At 45.2% G+C, this 21,094-nt stretch overlaps 1 protein-coding gene across 2 annotated transcripts in view; it reads left to right on the top strand.

The window, feature by feature from the left end:
* The window catches only part of SYNPO2 (synaptopodin 2), a 716,997-nt gene extending 696,543 nt beyond the window's left edge, over positions 1-20,454 (top strand). For both annotated transcript variants that reach the window (XM_069630687.1, XM_069630688.1), the window contains one exon: positions 13,302-20,454. In XM_069630687.1, the coding sequence (XP_069486788.1) occupies positions 13,302-13,865 (564 nt within the window). In that variant the 3' untranslated portion in view covers positions 13,866-20,454. The remainder of the gene's footprint in view (positions 1-13,301) is intronic.
* Positions 20,455-21,094: the final 640 nt, after the last annotated feature.

The raw sequence follows: 21,094 nt of genomic DNA, 5'->3' as shown, positions 1-21,094 counted from the left end.
ATTTCTTGTTCATTATATCGAGAGTATTGCCCTAGTCGTATTTATTTGTTAAATATTCACAAGAGCTTGAATATGAGGTGCACACGGCTTCTATCGCATTAATGGTGCAAGCCTATAAGAGGTTAGCTCTGACGGCAGCCAGCAGAAGCATGACAACAGGGACTAGGTTGCACTGCATCCTTTAAGGTTGCACCTTCTGCCATTTGAGTCATCTGTTGAAAGACCATTCCCTGAGGGTACTACTGTCAGTGGTAATGAGCAATAAACAGTGCACGCATAGACCTGTGTGTACATGTCTTGTGGCACCCGCTGTAGCGTGGGCTCTCCTTTAAAAAAAAGATCTTGTTTGCAGAGGGGGCCATTGTTGCCATTTTAAAGGCTTTTGACTGTAGGTTTAGGATTGGTGGCTTAGTGTTGCATTTTTGAGATATCAGGCACAGCTGAAACGGGAGGCTTCTGGTACATGGGCACTTGGGGCTTATTTCCTAGTTTAGTTTCTATATCATTTAGTGAACTACAGGAGCACATAAGACAGGAGCCACCCCCCGGCCACCGCGCTTAACCGAGATCGGACCCCAGCTGACACACACCTACAGCATTCATTAAAAAACCCATTCACTCAACATTCTATGAGCTAGCATTCCCTCAGCGGGCCACATTCCAGTTCACATTCATAGCGGCCGCAGGACAAGAATCAAGGCCATGTACTTTGCCGTCAACCTCAATTAATTAGCCGTAGGAGCAAATCCCAATCTTGAATGTAATCTACAACTCACTGTGGCCATTCCGTTGCAAACATCAACTCCCAGAAGAGAGTTTGCTATTCGGGGAAGTCCTGCAGTCAAAACGCAGGGAAGCTGGTATCTTCCCGAAATGCCCCCCTCAAAAAGAAAACTCTGACCTCTGGGAGTAGCTAAGAATGGCAGCAAAGAACTTTTTCCAATTCTCACAGTATTCACCGGAAAGGTTCAGTTGAAGAGGTTTTTGGCAATACATAATCCAACAGAATAGCATAACCTGGGCTCACTGTTTTGGGGGTTTCAGCCAAATGTAGGGCGATTCTAACGCTGCCTCTTCTCTGCACAATCTTGAAAAGATGTGTTCAATGGGTAAAGAATGTGCTGCCTTTCAACATAGTCCACCTTGAGCATTCACTGCTGTTAGCCCTTTCTTTACAGTACCTCGTTGCCCCCACTGCTCTGAGACCCGCTCCATCTTCCCTCGGTGTGTCATTTCTGATACACTTGCATTCTGAAAATGCTTCTGTGGTGGTATATTGTGTTATGTATTACCAGCACAAACATAATAACGCAATCATGTATGGGGGGGGGGGTGTATTCATGTGAAATACACTACTTAACTTCTAGTTATGACCGCACAACTGGCTGATTATCGCCTACTCTTCGGTTATGTCATAATCCGCTAGTCATGATAACCTTGAACACTTGGGGCGGGGGTCTGAAACCTGTGGCTCTCCTGATGTTTTGGACTGTGACTCCCATGATCCCTCACTACTGACAATGCTGGCTAGGTCTGATGGGAGTTGTAGTGCAAAACGTCTAAAGACCAAATGGTTGCAGACGCGTACCTTATAGCCACATTATGAACGCGAGGGTAACAGTGAAAACATGTGATATTTTAAACCTATCCTATTTTTAGAATACCACCTAGTCATTAGTTGGATCACAGAGGGTGTTAATGGCATGGGGTACGCTGAAGATACTGCACGGGACAAATATGGATCATTTCACCAATGCCACTCTTTCTATGTAACCTATGTGGTAATATTCAATGCAGTCCCATTTCATTAGGTGGTGTTTACTGTACAACCTATTTCGCAGGTAACATCTCATTCATAAGAGGTCCTCAGTTATGGGAAATGGAGTTCATAGAAGACAACAGGAGCCCCTGGTGTCCAATTCACCACCCAGTTGCATCAAACTGCAGACCCTGCACTTTCCATAATCAAATAACAACCCTTTTCCCATACTGTAATATTTTCCTAACTTAAAAATCCCCCATTTACTAATTCATCAGAAGAACATCCATTATCGTTTTGATATTATGCCGAGTAATGTACCCCATTTAGCATGTAATGAGGATGTTATATGTGCCTTAAAGCTCCATGGGTCATATTACAGGAAGTGTACTCCAGCGCAAGTGCAATTTTGCACGGTATTAGCACTAGGGTAAATATTGCTCTTGTGCAAAATATCGTTCTTGCACTGCATTTTTGCACCATAGCAAATTTAGCCCCAGTGCTAATACCGTTTCCTATTAGCACTAGAGCAAATACAACCCTAGTGCTAATTCTGTGAAAAATTGCAATGACACCCGTTAAAGGGTTCTGTAATATGGCTGTGTGTGTATAAAGTACAGAGCAGCCGGGCAACACTCATTGGTGATCGCAAATATCCCTATAATGTGCAGTTGTGGTTGCATTCTTCTGGATGCAGTACCCTGGGCACTGTATTCTCCCTATAAACGCTTTTAGGTTATTTTCTTTTATTGGGGTTATTTATATGGCATGGACCTATATCCAGGGGGCAGCAGAGTGGTTGACAGAACACGAAGAGCGGGTTAAATTGACAGCTGTGCGAGTTACAAGGGCTTATAGAGTGTGCGCAGAGCAAAGTGGTCTACTCAAGCGGTGGACAGAGTAGAAAGGGGCGCTGTGATACAATCTATAGGGTCTCCAAGGACCAGCAGAGTCCATGGGAGTGATGATTAAGAGGGGGAAGGAAGAGCGAGCAGACATGTTCTCTGAATGTCTGTATAGATGTTGCAACTCGGAGGCAAGAAGGGAGGGAGTTTCCATATTGCGGGAGAATAACAAGAGAAGCCTGGCGTCTTTGCTGGTGAAGGTCTTTAAGTCTGTGGGCGATGTGCTCACATTTGCATAGGCCTGAGATCAAGCAGGCTGATGTGTGGAAGACAACCTTAACGGTGAGGTGACCGATGAGAAGAGTCTGTTCACTATCCATGTGAGACTGCAGCGTGGCACCGAGGTTGTTAGGTGGGAGGAAGCCATTGAGGAGACTCATTTGGAACCAGGCTGTCTGAGAGGTTTTTCTTGATGTGTTCTTTAATGTAAAGGTATAAATCTATGTGCAATCCACAAGAGTATGTTGATGTGGAAGGAGCAGGAGGGACGTGATGGAGAGGCAACTTTGAAATCCTTTGTTCTCGTCGGGACTGGCTTTTGATGGATCAAGATGAATTCAGTTTTTTAGGGTTTAGCTTGACGCACACAATAAACACTCAGGCCAGCAATGCTCCGGGACAGGGAGTTTTTGTGGCAGAAGATTTCATCGAGGTAGAAATCATCACATATTTACAACATATTTTCCGGCACATATATGTGGGGGTGGGGTTAGGTGAATACCTAATGTAAGGAGGTTAGGTGGGTGTGCTGCAGGGGAGTCTCTCCCTGCATATATTTCAGCAAAATCTTCCATTGCTCATAGGCAGAATTGGAGTTGGTTGATTTTGACGACCATTGACTCTTTGAGACAGAGCTGTGTGCCACCTACTTGCTCGTTGACGTAGAGAGGCCTAAAATACAACTCTCCATGGTTTATGTGAAGCTTGACTATCATTGGAGAGAGGATTAACCCTTTGAGAATGCCAGGGGAGAGCATCTGGAAAAGGCATTTTCATGTATTGCTGTCTGTTTGTGAGTAAGGAGGCAAACCAGTTGAGAGATGAGTGCACGAAAACCAGGAACCTATGAAAATGGTGTGGGATCTTGAAGAACAAATAGTCAGCAGACACCTTTATCAGTATTTCTCAGTGCATGATTGGCAACATGGATCTGGGCCCTCTCTGCTTCTCTATTGCAGTGGAAATGAAGGCTATTGCAGCCTATTGGTCCTGCAGGTGGTTCACTTTGGCTTTCGCTTTCGCAAGGACTTTGCTCAGGAAGTGGAGGTGGGTAATGGGACAACATTTTGAAAGTCCTTCTGAGTCAATGTGAAGGCTTTCGGGGATGGGTAGGATTTTACTGGTTTTCAGTCAGGATGAGAAGGCACCAGTGCAGAGAAAGACATTGATGATAGTGGGCCACGGGCGGAGGGCCATAGCTGTGCATGTGTCCTTTCATGATGGAAGAGGGTCGAATGTCACCATCCTCGCAGGTGGATTTAATAGAGATGATGAAGTTAACAGTCTTGGTGAAGGGGGTTGGGATGTATGCCTCAGTGTTATGATTAGCGGGGGATGGAAGTGTTGGCATTGTAAGATCATTTGTATAAAATGTTGTGTTTTATGTTTTTGATTTAATCAATAAATACATGTTGTATGTTTGAGTATTTCTAGATGGACTGAAGGGTGATCGAAGGAGCGAGTGTTTTATACCCTGATGGCTTTCATGGTTTGGTCAATTTATTGGTTTGCTGTTGAAGTCACCCATTGCTTTGTGGATCGAAAGGTTTGTATGCAGAGCACTTGATTTGAGGGTTCAGATGTTTTAAGGGATTGTTGGCACACCAGATCTTTTTAGCTTCCAAATGCTGCGCTTGTTGGAGTTGAAGTTCTGAATGATTCTCTGCGCTTTTTGTTTAGGTCTGGTTCCTTTGGATTCGGGTGTGTGTCGATGTTCATGACAATGCAACGTGATGTATAATGAGGTCATTGAGAATGATGTCTGGATGCTGCTGTGGTCTTAAGGGTGTGGGTTGATCAGCTAGTGAAGCAAGTTGGTAGGGAACATATTGAAGGGTCCAGTGGGGATGTGGCAAAGGATGGACAGACATTTGTGAGAAGGTTGAGCTTGGGTTATATAGAGATTGCATGATGATCGGACCAGTCGAAGGTACAAGGGAGGCAGGGAAGCAAAGGTTTAGCTGCGATATCGAAGTCAACGATGTCTCTCTTTGGGATGTAGGGTTGAGTGAAGGAAATGTATTGAGGGGCCAGTCTGTCTTTACATTTAGTGAAGGTAGTGGTCAGGTGGATATAATCTCCATGGTGAATGTAAATCAGGTGTGTGAGGGTTAAAGTGAAAGTGTGGTTGGTAAAATTGTAGATTAAATGGTTGCTGTAGCCAGGAATATGTTAGGTGGGACTGCATGTGCTGCCGTGGGTGGGCGATAAATATAGGAGGTTGGGGGGGGGGCATTTGCCAGAGTGTTCATGGAGGTGTTGGAGTGTTCTGAGCATGTGTAAGCATCTGGGAATGACAGATAAAAACCACCAGGTAGGTGTGTGGGGGGAGGTGGAGTTTTACATATCACAGCTTAATATTAAGCTCTTTGAAGACAGGTCTGGCTGTGGAAGGGAGTCAGGTTTGGTAAAAAAAAAAGGTTCTGATATGTCATGAGAGCATGATGTAGAAAGGGGGAAGGTTTTGGGGGGCTGAATGACAGTGTATGATCATGTGGAAAAGGTTTGAGGAGAGTGAATGTTGTTGAACAAGGATGGAGTGAAGAACTTTAATTCTGGTCATGCAACATGCGTCACGTCACTGAAGCTGTGCCAATCACCCTTGTTAAATTCTGAATGATGATTACAGAGAACATACATAAAGCTGGGAGGTGGTTGGAAAGCCAGGGAGCGAGCACGGGAAGGTGTAGCCCGCTGTCGGTGGAGAGAGCAGTGTTTGCAAAGTTCCCTTACTAGGTACAGCAGCAAAATGCAGAAGAACGACCTTACCTTTTCTTATTTTAATCACCATGTGACATGAGATCCTTCAGCAAGTTGGCTGTAATAACTTATTTCTGCTGACTAGTAATTTCACCATGACCCCAAAAAGCCTTGATGGGGAGCACCAGATATCTCTTGCTGCATGAGTCTGGCGCTCGCAGATGGTGGGCTGCATTAATGTCCAGGATCCTCTAATTGAGGCAGAGATGGGATAAGGGGATTTGTAAATTCAAAAAAGAAAGAGGACTTGAAAAGAAATTAAAGCTAAAAGTAGCTTTCAAAAGGAAAACAGTTAGAAAATGGGGAGGAAATAAATGAATGAAAACATATAACTGCTGAAAAAATGCAAAACGAAGAGGAATGGGGACGAAAAGGGAGAACATTTAAAACATTTACAACACTGATACACTAAGGAAACAAATGTTTCCTTTATCCCAGTGCTGCTAAAATACAACTTTAAGAACATTTAAAAGCCAACCCAATAATTGGAGACAGACAATCTGTCTTTCTCCCTTGCAGAAGCACCAGAATGGTCCTGTAAGCTATTAAAAACACCCTTCTAAATTATATCTGACAATGGGGATATTGGGGTGTTGATGTTGCTGATCTGTCCACAGCATTTGACACCCTGGACCATTATGTCTTATTATAGTGTCTGAAGGGGGTTGCCCTTGTCTTGGATCAGGCCTGTTGCTGGTTTGAAAACTTCCTAGCGGAATTGTACAAAAATGTCGCCCTCACAATTACAATAGCTTAAAATATTGACTTTTTCTCTTTTTGTAGACCCCCCCTTACACCACATATACATATATGTAGGGGGGAAATAATATAATATTAATATGGGAGGTTGCAGGGGTCTCCCCCTGCATATATATGTGGTTTAAAGGGGTTTAAAAATAAAATCAGCATTTTCGGCCGTCGCAATTGTGAGGGTCGCAATAGTCACATAGATCCCCTCCTAACAAATGGGACCATGAGGGTGAAGATTAAGGCGCTCTTTCCCCATCTTGAGACCTTCCCGTCATGAGTCTCAGGTGTCATGCATTTCTCCCCTCTTATTCAACATCTATGTGAAACCCCTGCAAGACCTGCTAGTGGAAGGAGGAGTGGATTTTCAAAACTATGCTGATGACACTGTAAGGGACTCATGGTGGCAAGATTAAAGACAGACACAAGTGATCACAGTTCAAGGGTGTTTATTAAACTGTAAATGCAGGGTGGAAGAAATGCCTAACCTAAATCTAAGATGGGAGCAAGCTTCGACCATCAAATGAAAAATAGGGCAGTCCTTGTTGCATCTTGTCAAACTAAAACGCATATACTAAAAAAAAAAAAAAACATTGCCAATCCTTATGCTAAATACAAAAAGAAATGTAGGATAATGTTCTTTAAGAAATAAAGAAGTGTTCACAAACAATATGTCAGAATGTGATTGCCAGGGCTCTCCCTTGCCCACATTTTGAGCACAGGACAAAGTGGACGTCCTTAACACAGCACACACTTGAGTTTTCCCAGCACGAGCCGACAGTTCCGTACCAGCTATCAGGTTCTTTGATGGTTAAGTCTCTTTGCAATTGAAAAGTCTCTTGGCTTTTAGAGACTTTGGATGTATTCAACAACAAACAAACAAAGAGTTCCTTTCCAAATGGATTTTGGGTGATGTCTTTTCACCCCTGGATCTCTCTCCCTCCAAATGACAAGGGGGACAATTCACTTCCCCTGGTCTTACAATACTTCTTGCTTTCATGAATCTTAATGTTTTTTAAACAATTCCTCAGGGGTCAACCTCTGCCGGGTTCTCTCTGGCCCTCTTTTGCAAAACAGGTCACTGTGGACAACCCTCGGTCGGGTTCACTTCTGTTAATACACTGTTCATAGAGACGTGAGACCTCGACCCTTTTCGTTAGCATACCTCTACCGGGTTCAATCTTGCCAACTTTTATCAAACAGTTCACTATGGTTATCCCTCGATGGGGTTCACTCTTGTCAACATATTGTATGGGATTTTAGACTTCACCCCTTCTTGTTAGCATCCCTCTGCCAGGTTCACTCTTGTCAACCTTTGCAAGACACTGTTCATGTGTTAGTTTCACCAAGCAGGATTCACTTCCCTTTGCTTCACAATCATCTGTTGGTCAAAGACTTTCAACGTTACAGAGGATTTTACAAGACCGCTGTATGACCACTTTGACCTCTTCTCGCCTTTTTCCAAGGCCTTCTGGTTACGGTAGTCGCTACCATCAGGTAATCTCCCAGAGTTTCCTGTGTGAGCACTCACGTGGTGCCGGACTCCTATGTTGGTGGTTTTCCCCCTCTTTCATCAATAGTATCTTTAAGCTTTTCAAAGTTCAAATTAGCCGTTGGCTACTTTTCATTCAACACAGTTCGGTTTCTTATCGACACTCCCCTCGACTCATCGGCTGTGATGAACCGCTTGGTTTTCTTTCTCTCTGGAGTCAAGGTTGGTACCACAAAGAGAAGTGTCTCTCCCCGGCTTGCTAATCAGTGGGGGAGGGTCTCGTGTACCGTTGACATCTGCTGGAACACCCGCTGGTTATTGCTCGCAGACTTAGGATTCCTTCTGCAGAGGTTTCACGGGCCTTGGTCGGAAAGGGCAAGGTCACTTCTCTCATTGTCACCCTCTTGGTCTGTGCTGTTTTTCTCCTCCTCTTGAAATGCCGTGCTGAGTAGCTCTCACGGCGTGCGGTTTAGCTTGCTCGTCGTGTGCTCTTGTGCCCCACCTTTTATCCCTGTGGGGAAGGAAAGGGCCATCAGGTGTGTGTGATTCTGGTCAATTGCCTAACTTTGCCTGAACCTTGTATTGGGACATGTGAAGCAAACAGCTCTGGTGTTAGTCCGTTGTCTTTTGTGTTGTGCAAAAGTGTTCATGTCGGAGAGGGGGAGCAGTGTTTTGGAATATCCTAGACGGTAGGAAGGCGAAGAGGTGTTAAAAGAAGGGGGATACCACGTCTCGTCCATCGGTGTCCCACTCCCACTCCCCAAGGACCCCCATCCAGGTGATCCTCCCTCACTGTCCACCCCCAGGATCTGGATCCAATAGCGATGGCTGTGTCCTGGACACCTGGATGACAGATCCCCAAGGACTAGCCATCTAGACACCTTCAGGTTTCTCACCACACCCAGGTAGCATTTCAACTTAAAGGTAACACCCACTGTAGTGTGAGCCTGTCAACTGGCTTGGGTTAAACCAAGGCAGAACCAAGCTCCTCCTGATTCTCCCACTTGTATGAGATGGAAAGAAATTCAATTTCCCACGGAAATATCTCTGTCCAATTGTTTCCTCAAGATTTCAGAAAAAGCAAAATCACTCTGTCTGATCCTGGGTGTGCCCTTTTTTATGACCAGCTAAATATCAGTATTATTACCAGTTATACTGTATGAAAATATGTCCGATGTAAAGCACTTTGGATAAAAGTGCTACATATATGACAAATTACTATTATACATTATTATTACTAATGATCACCTGTCCTCAGACAATTGAGACCTTTTATTGTCTAAAAAAAAATGTTCCACTCTAACAAGGGATATTGGCTTCATCAAACGAGCAATTCAGTGACTACTGTTGCTTCTAAATTCTGCGTCTCACATTGTCACCAGATGCTTTAAATGGGATCACATTTCCTCAGTGCGGCGGTGCCTTCAGTGGCTTCCTGTCAACTCCAGGATCGAGTGTAAACTACTGATTCTGATCCACAAGACCCTATATGGCTCAGCTCTGTTATGTCTTAAAGAACATTCTGTCCGATATAAGCCGTCGAGAGCCTTGAGATACTCTAAGACACTGACGATGATAATTGCCCGAAATAATCCTCCTGTACATATTAAATACATATTTGATCTTTTACCCTTTACAAAAAGATTAAATACCTTTCTTTTTTATTAAAAATGGATGTGTTTCCTCCCCATTGCCCTGTCTTCTTTTTCTGAATTTCTTGTGGTGATCTGAGTGCTGAGTGGCTGCCAACTCCTGCGCGTACTGCGTATGATGTAGCAATAGAAATACAAAATTTCCAAATAAATTTGATGAAAACAATATATAAAAAACATTGTCCTGAACAGAAAAGTTCCAAACGACCCGTAATAAAGTACACATCTTGAGTGTTATAAGTCAGAATTCTAGCAACATTGCAGCCTACAGAATTCAATAGACTTCACCTGGAAGCCAAACAAGTCATAAATGTTATGTTAGGAAAAATAATAGTACAAAACAATTACAGAAAAGAAGGTAGGCAAAGGAAATGTCAACAAGGATTTGGGGTTTAGGGTATTGACACCCATGTACATTATGGAATTAAATACCAAAGGCTGTATAAAGAAATGGCATTGTAAGTCACTTTGTAGTTGAGTGAACTTTGCATGTAACCTGCAACCTCATGTTGTAATGGACTTCTGCTGTGACTTGCAGCGCCTCTATTTATTAGTGTGTTGACTTATGTAGTGCAGCAAGCTGCCAGCCACTTCAGAGCACTGGCGGATAAAGAAAGAAGAAGGGTCGGACCAAACGTAAAAGAAATCAGGGGCTAAGAGTGGGTTGGGATACTTCTTCAGCCAGTCAGAATTCAGCATTCATGATCCGTCATTGAAATCTTTTAGGATTGGCAAAATAGTTAACCCTTTGCATTTGATCATTTCTGGAGACAGTCAAGTGCATAAATAGTCCAATGCCTGCCCAGGGGTCCTTGTGGAAGGGTAATGTGCCGGTTCTGTACACGTACAACGGGAAAGCTTAAAGAGAGGACACCAGCAGTTTTTTTTTCAAAATGTCTAATGTTGCTGTCATGTTCTCAGGGCAGGATTCAAATTGATCACTAAAAGCAGACACATTGGTCCCTGAGACGTGTAGCCATTGTGGTTTTGAATAAAGGAAGGGGCTAAATTCTCCCACCTGATGCAGGTTTCACATTCCTATAATGAAGGTAACGCCCTGGTAAATTTACTCCAGTACATTGGGCGTGAAGCAAGCTGGCTATAGGTATCAAGCAGCGATTCGTGAAGGCGGTCCACCGGTCTATCAGGAGCTAATGAAGGGTCATCATAGTGGGAGTAATGTGGTTAGGCTTTTCGTGGCCTCGTATCAGTAGGGCAGAACGCATTGGAAATAACTGCTGCGGTTTTAGATTTTTTGTTGGACAGTCAACATTCATGTTGTTGCAGCTATCCAAGCGTGGCAGCACTAAGGTTTGGGCCGGCGAAGAGATAAAGGAGTTACTCTGGTAGGCTTTGTTGATCTGGAAGCGCATGGTGTTTGTCATTACATTCACAGGCCAGATAATAGACAGTGGGCCTCATTACACACCCGGTATGGAAACAACGGTGGCGGTAAACCCGCTGCCACCGTTGTTTCCATACCGGGTGATCACGACACCCGCAGGCAGAGGCGTCAATCCCGCCAGGTCTGACCTGGCGGGTTTTACACCACCCACCTGCAGGTGGACGAGGAAACACCGGCACCATCACGAGATGGTGTTGGTGTTTCCATGATCCCCATTCCCATTGAGTCCTAATGGGAATGGGGATTTACACCATTCCGCCTCTGGAATTCCCGGGACACTGGGGTTGTAATGCCCCGGCAATTCTGGGAATCACAGAGGTGGAATGGTAATACGAGTCCGGCGGTAACCAGGCGGTTTTACCGCCTCGGTTACTACCGGACTCGTAATGAGGCCCAGTGAGGTGTAACAAATAACCCCCAGGTTTCAAGCTTTCCTAACTGGCACAGATGTGTGCCCAGAGAGGACAGCCAGGGAAAAGCGATTGACAAAGACTCCTGTTACCAAACATAAGCTTTTCAGCCCCCGTGCTGTCACGCCACACACTGCTTAGTCTCATCCGTTTTGGGAGAGGTAGAGGGACATGTCTCGTTTTGGGTCCTCAGAATTTCTCAAGCTGAGCATGATATGAATGGCATCCGTGTACATGTGCATCTGAAAGGGTATCGAAGATGGGTCAGTATCAGGCACTGAGGGCAGCATCTAGACATCGAATAACCAAACCGATAAAGCACAGGCTTGTGGGCCGGCCTTTATTGTATGTGAAGGATTCTGAAGCAAAAATGTCATCCACGAGACGCTATAGTAGTACAGCATGTTCCATAGGAAACATACTACAGAGAGGTGGAGTGGAACGAGGATGCTCCATTCATTCCTCCAGAGGTCACACAGGCGTTTCTCTTATATTCAGTGCCTCTTGCCAGTTTGAAACCTGATTAGTCCTCAATGCTATTCCTCAATGGACAGACTGTGGCTCTATTACTGCAGCTGCTGAATAACCACCCCTCTCCAGACCCTTAGCTTACAGAGTGAGAATGGATGTGGGCGGTAATTAGAGAGGTCATTTATTTTTACCTTTCATGTTTTTAGGAGGATGGCAATAACTGCTTTTTACAACCAGGATCGGACCAGTCTATACTCAAGGGAGGACGAGAGCCGATTTCCTTCAGGGAAATAGCACAGCTAGGGGTGTCACTTATGATAAAGTGAGTGGGGAAGGGCAGAACTGGGGTGGTCGAGGCCTTCGTGTAACTCAGCATTTTGGTCAAAGACTCAACTCATACTTTTCTAAACGTTATGCATTTTGGGTCCCTCAGCGGCAGTGGTGTAATTATGAGGTTCGTTGTTGGCACTTGTTTATTAATGGATAGTTATAGATTAACAACTTTGTTAGTTAAGAAGATGAGATCATCTGCCAGTTTTTAACACAGACTAATTTTGCTCTTCTGCTGGTGAGGTTTTGAAATCACATTGAGTTCGGTAACCTTACAACGTGCATTATGACATACATAACCCCCTCGTTGTGAGCGCAGTGAAAACTTACTGACAGGAAGTGAAGCTCCCAAGATATATCTGCAGCTCTTGGACGCTCATCCTCTACTCACAGGAAACACACTCAGCTGTGTTTACTTACAGGCAGCCACATTGTCCACGCCTTCTGGATGCTGCACCATTGTCCAATCTTTAAAGAGCATAATGGTTTCTTGAAAATAAGATTATGCTTTATCATGTTGGTGTTGTTGAATCATATAACAGTCTTGCGTACATCGAAAGTCAATTTAGGGTCTTCTACCCCTATATATGAAGCCAAATGTATCCAGCTTTTTGTAGGGAACAGAAATCCTCATTGTCTCATAAAACATATCCTAGGAATGTGCAGTTATGTATGTGTATTGACTCTGTCTTCCGGCTGATTCTGCACTTTGGCCACCGCTTGCAGGTATTGCTGATGCATTCATTTTGCCAGGTGATCTGTGCAACTAATCAATAGGGCAGCTGTTGTGGGTTGATGCAGTGTGTCCCAACCTAAAAACAGAAAGCAAAATAAATAGAAAAAAGGGCACCAATTTTGATCCAGACTTGAGATTCTTAGACCAAATGAAGAAACACCCACTCAGAGTTTTCTCTGTCCTTTTTATATCAAAAGGTGAAACTTGAGAAAAACACTTGCTGAACGGGATACGGCTCTGAGAAATCCGGCTTGCATTTAAGGCCAATCGCACATCTAAAGTAGTTTTTGTTACCGCTACATTGCTTAACTTGCAAGTGCTCATCATAAGATATTATAACATGTCTAAACTCTGTAAAATGTTGCTTCTTAGCTCATGAGTGATGACAGTGCATTGACCTTTTGCTTATTTTTAGGAAAGAGATGGTGGACGCTCCCTCTCCCTCCCCGGAAGGCGATCTGCACCGGCTGACTTGCAGCGTGTGGCCTCTCCTACCTCCCCTCTGGCGTTCCAGCCCACGTCGAGCTACTCCAGCAAGCCTGCAGTGCCAGCAGACGCCACAGGCCGCCAACTCACTCCCTGGGAAGCTGCAGCAAAGTCGCCCTATGGCTTAGTAGATGATGCTTTTACCTCCCTGAGCATGCAGGAATCCATTGCTGCTAATGTTGTGTCAGCCGCGCGACGGAAAACGCTTCCAGAGCCTCCGCTAGCCTGGAAGCAAAGAGTATCCTATGGTGTCCCTGACCGTAGCATGGGTCTATACGGAAGAAATCAACTTGGTGTCACGTCTCCAACTAAAAGTATTGTGTCTGCGCCTGGCTCCACACTCAACTATGGTTCAAATCTTAAATATCCCTTTTCTAGCAGACGCTCAATCACAGATCCCAACATGGTGTCCCTGGACACCCAGTCAGAGTACTGCATGCCATCAGCGCCCGACTCCTACTTTAATTCATACGCAAGGGCATGGAGGCGCTAAACAGGTCCAGGGACACACAGATGGGCATGGCTAACCTTTTCTTCTGCAAGCCGCCACGTTTTCCTGGAGGCGGCACGCCAAGTAGCCTGGCGGAATCAGTAAGGCTCTCAAGACCGGCGCTGAAGTCAAGAGGGGGACATGGACTATCGGCACAATCTTATCACTGCTTTGAGGTTTCTCACTTTTAGAATAGACTCACTTTTTCCTTATTGTAATCAGAAAGAAGAACATTTGGAATTGTGCATCAGGAAATGGAATTTGCCAAACTTAATGTTCCCATGATAGAGTACTTTTGAGCCTCAGCCGATGGCGAAATGCCAGTTGCCTTAAGAAACAAATGATTCCTTGTCATTTAACAGTGGTTTCTAACTTTGGTTTCCTTCCTCCCAGTGTGCCTCAAAACCCAGATAAGCATGTATCTCAACCGAGACGCTGGTGTAGCAAAAGCAAAGGGGGACCCTGCTAAGGAAAAAGAGAAAGAGGCACCCCACCCATATGACTTACCAGAGAGTGTAGGCCAAAGAGGTTTAATGTTACCGCTGTTGCTTTGAACACTTAGGAAGCAGGAGATTGAAAGACCCAGGGTGAGATAATGCCAGGTAATGCAGTATCAAGGAAATAGTCTGGCCAACAATATGTTTCCAGTGTAGTGCATGAAAAGTGGGTAGTGGGGCTCCTAGTGCTGTAGAGGATGTGTGTCCATGAGATCCCTTGTTAACTGGGATATACTTGGCTATGGATTTAGAAGAGAAGGTGCTAGCATGGAAAAGGAGCAGGAACCCACTTCAGGCTTCTCCCAAACAGATGGACTAGGCACTTGTCTTCTAAAATGGGCCATGTTCACTCTGTATCTCACCATGAAAAGCATCAAGTGAAGAAAGTTTACCAGATGACTCTTTGTCACTAAGGACACCCTACTCCAGGCCTTGACCTTGCTTTTATTTTAGTTTTACTTGAGTTTGTTTCATTCAGTTGACGTGAAATGAAACTACAACTCCCAGAAAGCAATTGATGGAAAGAAGAAAGCCCAGGGATGGGGCATAGTGTCCTTAAAGACATGAAGTCCTATAGTAACTTCAGAGAGTAGGCCAGATTCCAGCCTTTCCACACCACTGCATGCGTTTCAGTTCAGACATGACTTGTAGACTCCTCCTGGCGTCCTCCGCTGCTGGGTTGGCAACAGGGCAGAGGAGGGAGTGGGGCATTAGAGTGAAGTAGTCTTTCATTGAAAGAAGTAATTGGACGATGGGGTGAGTCAACAAGCCCAAAAGATTAAAAGAGGCAAGCTGCAAAACAACAAAGTAGCAGCAATACCGAGCAAGTCAGTGCCTTTAGACTAAAAACACTAGAAAAAGAAGTACAGGTAACGGTGCATGGAGAGGGTTTATGTTGAATACATAGTGTCTGGCCAGGAATTCAGTTGTAACGTAAGCAGACGAATTGGCTGCCATCTTGTCTGGCTGAGAACAGTTCCATGGCCCACAAGCTGCTTGAACTGACTAAACAAAACCTGATTGAATTGCAGATCATAGTACTGGACATATGTCACTGGGGGGGATTGCTCTGCTGTGCTTCATTTCCTGCCGCGCTTTACGCAAGGATCACAAATGACCACCAAGGCAACCATCACATGTGGGCTTTGGCATCATGGTAATGGCCACTTTAAGTGCCCCTTGGACACATCGGTGCCTCTAGTGTCTGTGCACATGCAATACAATGAGACTGCATGTCCTGGGCCTGAGTACAAAGTGCAGGCAAGTTGCAAGGAAGAATAATTGCAAGGTTGTTGCCCAAGTAAGACAATTCTAGGCAGCTATCAAGGCCTCTTCCAGGAGAAGGGAAATAGCCATTTTGAGCCACTGTAAGCCAGAGGGGTCTGGGGTGGCCTACATCCTTCGACAGGCCGTGAACTGATGTGCTATAGTCCACATGATTAATATAGTCCCGCTAATATTTGGTCACAGGAGCTAGTGCAGTGAAGATAAAAGCGCAATAAGATGGTCACGTGAGCATTGGAGAGTGGTTTCAAGGTTTCTTTGGTTCAGCTCATGACTACTCTGTGAAAGGAACGGTGTAAGGAAGGCACGCGTTAAAGAGCGCACACAGGCCAGGTGGATCTCCTGACACCTCTCATTTTCTGCCGCACATGTGCATGTGTGCTGGTTTCATGCTTTCAGTAACGGCTTGGTGTCCCCCCCACAGTCTGCATTGTGTAGCCTGAACCATTAGAACACCGTTGGCACCCCGTAGGCATATGCTTATGACATAGTTCACCGGTTTAATTACACCCCCTCAGATAGGTCCTGTTTTTTTCATTATTCACCATCATTTGTACTAATTGCCACTGATGTGCATGTTTCTTTAGCTTCTCTCTGGCCTGCCCTCAGTTGGATATATCAGGTACTGTCACCCAACCAGGAACAGCTAAGCGGGGAGGGAGCCTCAAACAGGAAAGTGCACTGGTATGGGATGCTATGTAGCCCTTCCTAGGTGAGGGTGCTATTCCGGGGCCCAAACCTAGGCCTAACGCCTATGTGTGTGTGTGTCTCTGTGGGGAGAGGGAACCCCAAGAGCCCCTCACACCTTTTGCAGGGATCCATACTCATGTTGTTTAACAGTACTCCACGGCCCTCACCTTTAACTCACCAACAGTAATGAGGGGAAGGTTGCTGCCTCAGGGGAAATCATTTCTCTCCGTCCCCAATAGAAGCGAATACAGGGGCGAAGGAACCCTGTATACAATTATTTTAATAGTGAGTGGATGGCTGCTGCTGTCATCGTCCGCCATTTTAAATGAGTGCAAAGCGAGCAAGTAACCGAAGAGGAAGGCCGGGACCAGGCCTTGTTGCGTGTGTCTGAGACTAGCCCTTGTTATGCGAGTCCACCCCATGCTGCTAGCTTTTATCACCCCACTTTGGCAGATTCCATGAGGGGCTGAGCGTAGCCGTCAGCACTTTGCAGAGGAAGGACTCGGGTGGGTCACATGCTTTGCATTTTTCCCTGCAGGTGCATGGCTCACAGACGAGGCCGCCCGCCTGCAGGGCCGGCACACAACAACAAGCCCTTCCTCAGTTCCCCCCTTCTTTTCTTTATGTCATTTTCATGAAAGCGGAAGCGCCTTGGAATGCTCTGTGCAGCTGGGCCTCTCTCAGCCCCGTGTATTTCCTGATTCCATTGGCCTCCGTTCACTCTCCTAGCTCTGCGCAAATAAAACTGTAATCAAAATGCCTAGTGAACATGACCTGGCAAAGATTCACCAGAGTACATTTGCAATATATTTGTGATCTCAGCAACCTACTAACAGGATGCTATGCCGGTATTGGTGCATGCCTTGTTGGCACGCGTGGCTGTGCCAGGGCTTCCGGGTTCCGAGGGAAGGGTGAAGGGTACAGAAGGAAAACTGGATCCATTTATATCGTAGATATAATTGGGATAAAGAAGGGTCGTGTCAACCATCTTTGAGTAGCATGCATGTTTAAAAATGAGAAGAAATGGGCAGATGCATAAACAGACCTTTTTAAATGGAGTCAACATTGGGAATCAGTGCAGGGCAAGAACACTCTGGGGGTTATGCAGCTCTCAGGTGGATTCCGTGGTCATGTCCCCCTCGCTAGGGTGACCAGATCCCGGTTTTCCCGGGACTGTCCTGGCATTTGGTACTGTGTCTCCCTTTGTCAAGATTATGTTCCCATTGGAAACTGCAGTGGTCCCGGTTTTTGGTAGTAGGTCCTCATAGCTGACAGGCAGGAATCTTGCACAGAAGAAATGCTGCATTTTACAACTTAAGATAGTGTCAGTTTGTGATAAATTAGTGATACATTAATTATAAAATATGTTTATTTGAACAGTAACACTTAAACCCCTTTCTCCTCCAACCGCTATTGAAGTGTAGTACCTTGACGGCCACTTTCAATAGTTAGTCCTACTTTTATGTCAGTTGCCCTGTCCTGGTTTTTTTTACTTTTTAAATCTGGTCACACTACGCCTCGTGAAAGGTGGGGATTCAATTGCGCCATCCTCCTCTCATGTAGTTCTGAGGTGGAAGGAACAGAAACTGGCCTAGATCCTAAGTTGCATAGCGCTGCCCAGTGGAAAGCGGGAGGGGGCCATGTTGTCCTCTGAGCATACCATGCAATGAGGCCTCAAAGTGGAGATGCTGCAGGGAGAAATGCACCATGCTTCATAGCTTGGTCGTGGACCTCTCCTGGTCTCTCCAAAGTCAATGCTACCCTATAAGGCCAGGAGCGTGAAACGAATGATCAGGTCAGTACAGACAAGGTTGAATGGGTACCTGGACAAATGGCAGGGCATCCCACTGGCCCCGGGTGAGGGCGTATAAGTGGGAATTCGAAAGATTACTGTGGATAACAGAAGGACCGAAGAAACGCAAACCCCTTCTTCTGAATGTAACGTGTCTTGGAATGTTGGCGAGAGGTCAAAACGGAAAGCAAAAAAAAAAGAGCGACAAGCATTAGGGCGAGCAATAGTGGAAACAGAGAGGTAGAGAAATGTAATGTGTGTATTTATTTGCATTGGGAAAATGAGCTAGAATGGTAGGACCAAAAGGTCAATCGAGTGAGAATGGTGAAATATAGGGTGAGCAAAAGCAGGTTCTGTGGCCACCATCGAATGTTCAGAGCAAGATGGCGGGATTCTAAAATCACGCTATGTCCAGGGCTCCCAAACGTCCATACAAAGTCAGGCAGACAATGCTGGCAAAACTTCAAAAGTTACAAATAACTTCAGTCTTTCCAAGCTGGCATCAAATGTATGGACAATGTGCTGTAGGATGGCTTTGTCCAGTAAAGCAGCAGGTATCCTTGCACTGCACCATGATCGGCACTGCAGCAGGCAAAGTTACTAGTTCCTGAAGATGTGACTAATACATTCAGTAGAAAAATAGATGGCAAAGGAGCATGTTATTGACTCTTGAACATACCCTCAAAAAATGAATAGTTTTAGGCTGACCCACATATAAGCAGAATAAAAGCCACCTTTACTCCTTAAGAAAAAGGGCAAATTCTTCCACAAAATAAAATAAAAAAAACTACTCCAAGCAATATACAGAAAACAAAGGATACCTTGGATCCTGCCTCTAGCTATCACCCACCTATCACCCACACAGCTCCACAAATACATGCCCATCAGCGATGCCAGCAGAGCAGTGCCACATGAAGGGACACTTAAACCCTGATTCCTGGAACTGTGCAAAGTGTATTTTGGCAGTGCAAAATCGGTGCAACGTCATTTTGTACAGCAGAAATGACTTTGTACTGACTTTGCACTGCAAAAATAGGCTTTGCACGGTTCCATGAATCAGGGTTTTAGACTCTTACTGCCTGAACTAAAGAGGACCTGTAAGGTAAAGGTGTATCTTTGAAATCGCAGGAATTACTGGGTGCAAAGAAGTATGGATTACAAAAAGATATCTGTTTTAATGTTAAATTTATCTTGACTCACCAAGAAAATACCACCCATTGAGAATGGGATTCGTGGTTGCACTCCCAAAAATCATTTTACTCTCAACTTAAAAAAGTAGGGAGTACTATACCCTCGTTTCACAATCTGATCTGGGCTCCTGGTGGTTGGTTTCATGGAGCCACAGGGATGTGCAGAAAGAGGATTTTGCATATCCTATCTCCGCGGGCCATGTACCACATCAGAACATTGCAATGTGTTCGGTTGCAGGTTTGCGCTTGGAAGCGTGAATAAAGGCCATGGCTTGGAGTTGCAGGGAGTGAGGGGGAAGGGCCCAAACATAAGGGCGGAATGAAGAAGGCCACATCTCACTCCACCACCTGCGTTTGCTGATTTGCTTTGCGCTCTAGCTGCTTATTGTTCCACGGCATACCCCACGTTACTTAGGCAGCGGGGCGATGAATGTGGTGTGCACATGAGTCACGCCTAGTGCAGGGCAACAATAACACGTTTTCCAATGTTTTTCCAAGCTGAAGACAAACTTGGGTGGGATGTTCCAGGCGGCTTCCTTCCTCCTGAAGTCAAGGATAGTGTTTGGCTGATTCCCGCCACACACTACTCATGGTAATGCCCTGCAACCAGGTGTGGCCTCCACGCTTCTTAAGGAGGAGATAACATAACAGTGCATGCAGGGTGTCACATAGCTTGTGTTACTGTGCGCCAAATGGTCGTTTTTCCATGTGTTACATGGTCTGGTTTCTTGTGTGTATTGCACTGTGTAAATAGGTGTGTGTTGCAGGGTATCACATTGTTGCATTACAGTATGCCATTTGATTTGAGTTTCAGCTCGTCAGACAGTTTGAGGTCCCGCGCACCTCCGGGTTTGTGTTCCTCCGTATCACAAGGTTTGTGTTCCTGTGTACCAAATGGTTTCTGTTAATGCTTGTCACATAGTTTAGTTCCTGTGTGTTATATGGTTTAACTTCCTTTGGCCCACGTGGTTTGTTTTCCCCAGTGCCACATGATTTCCCATGTATCACATGAGCTGAGTTCCCTTCTGTTACATGCCTGAATGCACGTGTGTCAGCTGGGCTGCATTTCGTGCATTACATGATTTGTTTGACTGATATGTAATTAAGTGCATTATTAGATTACAGTTATTTTAATGTTATTATTTGTTGCAGAGTTTTGTTTTAGATTAGCTTTTCTGTATGTGTGGAAGTTACAAACCTGAACAAATCAAAAGCAGGCTCACGTTGGAGGGAAATGTATCACTGTGTTAACCACCTTTCTCGTGGTCTGCATGAACACACCACTCCACTCCTTCCCTTTTACTCTTATACATAGGAATTTCAGATTAGCAGCTCTCACCTACAGGGATATATTCCACGGAGGGGTTCTGAGAGGCACGTGATAGACAATGAGAGTGGAGCTCCAGTTGTCTACGATGCCGCTCGAATCTCTCAAGTAGTTGAAAGCGAACTGGAAGTTAAAATACCTTATCTCCTTGCCTTGATGTTTTACGGCAGCTGATGGTGAACTCCATAGTCCTCTGCCATGAAGCCACCGCTGGAGGATACAACCTTCAGAAAGGGAAATAGTTGGATGAGGCTTTAGATGTAGGCCGCACGCTACCAAGACCTATGTCTGTTCACGGATTAGGCGGATCAAGGAATATGTACATGGGCCCATACGCGTTGGGACAAAAAGCGGGCAGATGGGACATGTCTACCCTGAAATACAACTTACTCGGCTCCATCAGACAGGAGCCTTTTTGAAAGACTGTGTCTATCAAGTGAGCAGAAAATGTT

This window comes from Ambystoma mexicanum, chromosome 6q, assembly GCF_040938575.1.
Source record: "Ambystoma mexicanum isolate Mex_15411 chromosome 6q, UKY_AmexF1_1, whole genome shotgun sequence".
Taxonomy (NCBI): Eukaryota; Metazoa; Chordata; class Amphibia; order Caudata; family Ambystomatidae; genus Ambystoma; species Ambystoma mexicanum.
Note: the sequence above shows the minus strand (reverse complement) of the source record. Positions and strands in the feature narration are given on the sequence as shown.